At 45.0% G+C, this 7500-nt stretch overlaps 1 protein-coding gene across 1 annotated transcript in view; it reads right to left on the bottom strand.

Moving 5' to 3' along the window:
• The window catches only part of wnt4 (wingless-type MMTV integration site family, member 4), a 23512-nt gene that overhangs the window by 804 nt on the left and 15208 nt on the right, over positions 1-7500 (bottom strand). The window contains exons 2-5 of the mRNA XM_079509374.1: positions 3720-3801; positions 2698-2851; positions 2232-2363; positions 638-780 (exon numbers count right to left, since the gene is read on the bottom strand). Of these exons, the coding sequence (XP_079365500.1) occupies positions 638-780; positions 2232-2363; positions 2698-2851; positions 3720-3801 (511 nt within the window). The remainder of the gene's footprint in view (positions 1-637; positions 781-2231; positions 2364-2697; positions 2852-3719; positions 3802-7500) is intronic.

The raw sequence follows: 7500 nt of genomic DNA, 5'->3' as shown, positions 1-7500 counted from the left end.
ACAATTACGGGTTCCCCGAACATTCATTAACTGAATAACAGGATTAATATAGTACTTATAGTCACAATAATATAACGTAATAATTTGTATAGAACAATTCAAAGTACTTCACATGAAATCTGAAAACACGTATGTGTACATAAAGTGATGTAAGTATGCCTTTGTCAAGAAGTTAAAGCTCTATATTCCGATCGCAATCATTACGATAGTGTGTGTTCAGTAACAATAATCTCTCCAATTCTTTAGTGAACAGAAATGTACAGCTCTCTAGTCAAGAGAGAAAACTTTACAGGTCTCTAATCAGGAACGAGAACAATTTTGTCTGTACAAAAAGAAAAGTGGAGACAAAATTGGAACTTCAACAGGAACTGGAACACATAAAGGTGAAGCTGATAAATAATCTTTGTGAAGTTCTCTCTCCTGATTGGATAAAATTAGTATCTTGATCTGAAAATGTATTTTCTGTTGACTAAAAAGCTGGAGAAATGGGGAGAGCCCTGTTACCGAACAAACACACTATAGTATACCAATGATCTGAATCGGAATAGGGCTATTTAACATTTGTTTTACCAAGCAAATATCACTTATCCCTTTAAGAAGTGATTTTTAAATGATGGGGCCAGTAGCTCTTAGTTACCTTCCGGCCAGCCTCGTTGTTATGGAGGTTCATCAGGGCCCGACTGGAGGATTGGCCCTTACTCCTCTCCCTCACGTCCACAAAGGACTGGGAGAAAGCTACTCCATACGCAATGTTATCACTGCAGCCTGACCACTGGAAGCCTACAGAGAGAGAGAGAGAGAGAGAGAGAGAGAGAGAGACACGTTGCATTTCACTGATTGTATTGAGAGACAGACAGAAAAACTCAGACAATCAGATCCAGCAGAGGATTCAATCCTAGTCCAGAAGGATGTTAGCTCCGCTTGGAACCTCACACTACGCTCTTAGCTCTGAGAAAAGGTACCGTATCAGGATATGCCTGCATCGGTAGAACAGGGGTTGAGCCTTTGAAAAACAGTGCCGAAAACCTTTTCGCAGTATCGTCTCCAAAAAGTAAAGATATTTCTGGCTAGCTACAGATGATAAACTTAGGATAGGCACCTTAACATTTTAGACAGGGGTGAAACAAGGCTTAAATTGCTTATCTAGTCAGCCTGTGGCCAGTCCGTCCGGGAAACCAAAGTCTTTGGGTTCCGGGGGGAGTATGGTTGCAAAGCTGAAACTTAAAGGAAGGGCACCACCAGGAGTGGAGCCTGTGGCTTAATTTGACTCAACACGGGGAAGCTCACCCGGCCCGGACACGGAAAGGATTGAGCATGAGCAGTACTGCTTCCGTAAGATTGCATTGGGAAAACATGGTACTGGCTGACTTCATAAGCTTTGTAAGCGGTTGTTTCACCCTGTCTAAAAGAGTTACGTGCCTGTCCTAAATGTATCATCTGTAGCTAGCCAGAAATACCGTAACGTTTTGGAAACGATACCGTTTTTGTTCAACCCCTGTTCTACTGATGCAGGGATATCCTCTTCTCGGAGCTAAGAGCTAGAGGGATGTGTGTGGTTAAGTAACCAATAATTCCATTGATGGGTTCACTGATATTGTGCTTACATATTATTTTCTCTCTTTTTAACCCATTTAGACCGTAGGACGCGTGGAAATGTCATAACTAATCCAACCGACGGATTGCTAGGACGTGTACACACATCCTAGCGCATTTTCATTGATATCAAACGAGAGAAAAATATTCCGATTTTTCTTTTTTGGGGGGGTCGGCCTCTCCTTCTGCACCATACTCCTTGCTCTTCGCGCATGCGCGTTGGCGTTCACTTCCCTGTTTACCGCTCAGAAAGAATGCCTCGTATCTCCAAATCTAGGGAGCTCTCCATGGTTTTGACCAGATGGATATACTAAGCTCTTCATTTCTGACTTCAACATGCCTCTCGTTCAAAATATGAACGCGAGGGATTATTCAGAGACTTTATCGTAATGATAGCGAGGTAAGCAAGCAAAAATATTTCTCCCGGTTTTTGTCCGGAACGGAAGGGGGGGTCTTACAGAGTAAAAGCGGCCATATCTGCGCGGCACCCCGAGCTGTTATTTTAAAAGAAATCTCGGCGCTGATTGTGTTAAAATTTGTGGTAGATAGCATCAGCAACATGTGAGTTGGAACTTTAAATGTAAGCCTCAAACATTGAATAGTGAATTTTGAATCTTAGTTTAGTTGAGTTGAGTTACCTTCTGGACTGACTCCATGGACGTTACGGTCACAGCCGCATTTCTCCAGCTCTCCACTGCTGCAGGCCCTGGTGACTGCAAACGCCACGCTAGCGGCTGAGATGGCATACACGAAGGCGGCCTCACGGGTGCCTGTCAGAAAACACAAACAAGCATAATTATGAACTTGTGGCTAATTCACAGCTGAGCTCCAACACCTTCTGAATCCCCCCAACATTTCGTTTGCATCGCAACTACAAATACAATATAGTGATAGTGGCTGCAGGAGAGACTAGAACAGACACCACTGAAGTGCCAGTGAGTTATCATAATGATTATAATATTGGTTGTAATAGTCCAGATCAATCCCTAACCCTTCAAAGTTCTTTGGAGCAACATATCAAACCCCTGATGTTGGGGTTTGTTGGGGCAGACAGAGGTTGCTCTGGATATGAGTATTAGCTCAACACCTGATATGTTATCTTACCTTGGGTGACCACCTTGCCAAATACGGGCATGGTCTCGAGGGTGGAGCAGTTCCACCGCCTGTTTCGGAACTGGTACTGACATTCATCTATGGCCAGCTGGGCCCCACGACGCACAGCATCCATTACCTCAACACTGCGCTTACAGATCTGCACCTGCATGGGAGCACAGAGAAACAGCTTCAGTGTGATGCTGGACATATATATCCTCTCACTCCCTAGTCTCCCTCTCACTCTCGTCCTCCAGTCCCTCTCAAGACAAACAAATCTTAAAAATGGACAAAACTCATTCTTTGTATCGAGATATTTCTTTTGGCCATGTCAAGAACTGGCAGTTAGCAGTGATTTCTATTGCTCCATTTTATCCCAAAATGGGCAATGTGCATGTCAAGGTATGAGTGACAGGTTCGTAAATAAGCGAGTTTTGATCCAGTGAGCGACGTCTCAGCTCATAGTGGCAGCAGCAAAGTTGAACTTTTCTCAACTTTGCCGCTCCGCTCGTATTGCCAGGATTTTAACGCAAATGACGCAAATTCACGCTAATGGCGGCATCTGAGTTAAGTGGGTCACGTCACGTCCCCCCTCCGCCATTCTGAATTCCCATAGATGTGTTTAATATTGCAGCATCCAAAAATAAACAAATGAGCACGATGGTGGTTTGACTCATATGGATATGAAGCATCAACTAACAGTGAGGAGACCGCTAATGTTATCGCTGCTGAATTAATTACATTTTCACCAAAAACAGAAATACGAGTGACTGACTATTGAAATGTAAACGACACAATTTGTTTATTTTTGGACCACAATTCTCATACGAGACGATTCTAAGATGACCCAATCTTATTGTCCATAGAGAAACGATTCTGTGGCCCAGGCGATGAGCGAGTAACGTCAGAACTTCCGTGCTCATATAGCTTCATGTCACTGGCTTCCATTTAACTTTAATCGTAGTCTGTATAGCTTTGATGCCGCTAGTGTGAATGCATTAAGTTAACGTGCTGAGGAGGGAGAGTGTGTGTACCTGTCTCTGGATGAGACCTCGCAGTCTCTCACATGTCTCCTCATCGCTGATGCTTCCCACAGAGGACAGCTTGGCCAGGTACCTGACACAGAAACACAGCACAGCACAGCAGCATTACAGTATGTATAGCGTTAAGATGCAGTCCTACATGAAGATAACCTTGTTAACCCATTAATTTAACAACGTTTCCCCCCCAGATTGATTTCAACTGTTTCATGTGATGATAAGATAGAGAAGGGAAAAAGGGATGCAAATTGATAAGTCATATTCAAATTCATGACACAAACAAGAAGGTATTTTCCTATACTGTGATACTGTATTCATCATGAATGTTTCTCGGTCAGAGACTTTAGGCTTCAGAGGGTAAAAGCTAAGTCGAGATCAATGGATCTCGACTAAAACAATGGATGATAAGTGTTTGTTACCAGTAAGAATAATGTTTGTGGCCTAGACCAGCCGAGCGGTCCAGGCACCTAGCCTGGTAATCCAGGCTGACAGCGTGTCGCGGGTTCGAGTCCCGAGCCCGACGACCTTTGCTGCGTGTCTTCCCCCCCATCTCTCTCTCCCCCTTTCCTGTCAAACCACTGTAAATCTATCAATAAAGGCAAAACATCCCACAAAAAGTCTTAAAATATATATAAAAAATAATAATGTTTGTAACACAGTGAGTGAATGGGTTCCCGAGTACTGGCTCTGCGAGAGCTTGATTTAGGTGAGTCGAGCGTTTTCACAACAACACCATTTTGTTCCTAGCGGAGCTGGCCAGAGGTGCGAGGCTAGGTTCCCATGACGTTGTGAGAATGTATTGTCTAACTCTCTCTGCTTGTGAGGACGCTGAGAGGAGGAAAAGTGGCTTATCACACAGACCACCTTTAGGGCAGACAGGTCAGGGAGATATATAAGCACATACGCACACAATCAGAGATGGGAGAAAATGACATCCGTCTAGTTGCCCTGAGACAGACACGCACGCACGCACGCACGCACGCACGCACGCACACACACACACACACACACTCACACACCTCACCTCACCTCCTTCAGTCTCGTATCTGCAGTGTGAACCTCACCTTACAGAAATAGGCTGTCTCATAAGCCAACTACAGCTCTCCCACAGAGGAAATGGGTCTTGATTACTGCACTGCTATAGCTATAGCAACTCTCAGAATGGGTGAGTGAGTGATCAGTGATGTGAGAACATTCTTGGAGGAGTCTGGCACTGGAAGGTGTTCTGCATGAAACTAAGGGACACACGTTATTCCCACCTGGTCGCAACTGAGCCTTTGATCGATTCACTAATGAATACCAAAATAGTGAAAATACATTTAGCACTCATTATATCCACACATGCACCCCACACACACACCCACACACACACACACACACACACACACACACACACACACACACACACACACACACACGCACCCCACACACACACACACACATGAGAGTGAGCACACGCATGTACACACACACACACACACACACACACACACACACACACACACACACACACACACACACACACACCTCCTTCATACACCCTCTCATCTCCTCTTCAATGGCCCTGATAATTGCTGCCTCTCCATTTCTCCCTTCCTCCCTCTCTCCAAGTATGTCTTTCCCTCTCTCTTTCTCACTCTGGCTCTCCTGTACCTTTCCTCTCGGCCAGACAGTGTCACCATTCACCACTCAGCGCTATGATAACCTGGGTCCCCACCACTCAACCCACATCACAGCCTGGGTCCCCACCACTCAACCCACATCACAGCTATGATAACCTGGGTCCCCACCACTCAACCCACTATGATAACCTGGGTCCCCACCACTCAACCCACTATGATAACCTGGGTCCCCACCACTCAACCCACTATGATAACCTGGGTCCCCACCACTCAACCCACTATGATAACCTGGGTCCCCACCACTCAACCCACTATGATAACCTGGGTCCCCACCACTCAACCCACTATGATAACCTGGGTCCCCACCACTCAACCCACTATGATAACCTGGGTCCCCACCACTCAACCCACTATGATAACCTGGGTCCCCACCACTCAACCCACTATAATAACCTGGGTCCCCACCACTCAACCCACTATGATAACCTGGGTCCCCACCACTCAACCCACATCACAGACACATTTCAACCTCACATCCTCTTGTCAACCTCAGGGATGACCTCACTCACTCGCTCGCTCAGTCAGTCACAATATCCAAGCAATATCTCCAAATGATAAATACTGAAAAAAGGATACAAACGAGTCAATAATGGACTAGACCAGCTCAGTGGCTAGAGAGTCCGCACTGAGCTTGGGGGGTTGGGCTTTAATGCCATGGCCGGGTCATACCAAAGACTATAATTGGCATTCAGCATCAAGGGTTGGATAGAGGGTACTGTATAGCAGGGGTTCTCAACCCGTGGGTCGCGACCCCTCGGGGGGTCGCCAAATTATTTTGGGGGGTCCCCAAATAATTTTTAAAAAAAAAACACTTTTTTTATGCAACTGAATGGCTGGAAAATGGAAATGAAGAGGTTACATAGTACACATAGTACATGCATACACCTTCCCTAATGATTATATCTGGTTTCAGTATTTATTTATGGTGTATTGTCTCTATTATTAAGGTTATTGTAGCAGTCAATTTAAATTGGGGGTCGGGAGGGGGAGGGGCGGGGGTCCCGAGACGTTGCCAAAGCATTGTCGGGGGTCCCCGGACAAAAACGTTGAGAACCCCTGCTGTATAGGGTACTGCAACATACAAGAGTTATGTCCAAAGGGTGTACTTGTACATCATGGCTGGTGGGGATGTACTTGTACATATAAGAGCCACGTGGCTCAGGAACCATTGATTCCCAAGGCTACGTAGTCAATACTCTGGGATAGAAATGTAAAGTCCCCATCTACCGATTATTGGTCATGATGTTATCCTGACAATCAACTAACAACCAATATCCTGACAACCGTAATGGTCAAAGGAAAGCAGAAAAACTTTACCCCAGTCAGGAATCTGTTATGAGGACAAACCTGGAGTCAAGTTAGGACTTTTATACCCAGCTAAGCTTCAAGTGACGCACAACGGAACCAAGAAAGCTTTTACTGATCCAGAGGAAGCCTGTGTAGTCCTTCTTCGGGCCAGGAGAACATTTACTGTTTTCCCACAAACAGTACAGTACAGTAGCCTATACAGTATGTGCAATAGAGAGACGAGGTAATGCATCAATACGATGGACACATATTATCACTGTGACATAAAGAGATTTATATAGACATCACACGTTCTCACACACTTGCACATGGCACATTCAAACAAATGCATACAGACACAAGCACGCAGCACGCACAATAATGATTTAAGATGAAGATGGGTAATAGCCTATAGGACATGGACATAAAATTCTGCTCTGTTTCTCTTCTGTTGGTGGTGTATTGTAGTTGGGCATAGTTTAATTTGAATTCTGATACTGTCAGCATAATTATATCTTGTTTTAATCCACCCGGGATTTAGATTTTATATTGATTTTAGTTTCTGAAGCAGGTAATGCCAGTGAATGAATGTTACCTCTATTAAATAAGGCGATTTGTGTGGTTTTTTAAAGATTTGTTTTGGGGCTTTTTTATGCCTTTATTGATAGGGAACAGTAGTCAGACAGGAAAGGGGGAGAGAGATGGGAAGTGAGTAAGTGACACACGGCAAAGGCCATCGGGCTCGGGAGTCGAACCCGCGGCACGCCGTCCGGCTATCTTGGCAACCTACAGTAGGTGCCCAGACG

This window comes from Electrona antarctica (genome assembly GCF_951216825.1).
Source record: "Electrona antarctica genome assembly, chromosome: 9".
Lineage (NCBI taxonomy): Eukaryota > Metazoa > Chordata > Actinopteri > Myctophiformes > Myctophidae > Electrona > Electrona antarctica.
Note: the sequence above shows the minus strand (reverse complement) of the source record. Positions and strands in the feature narration are given on the sequence as shown.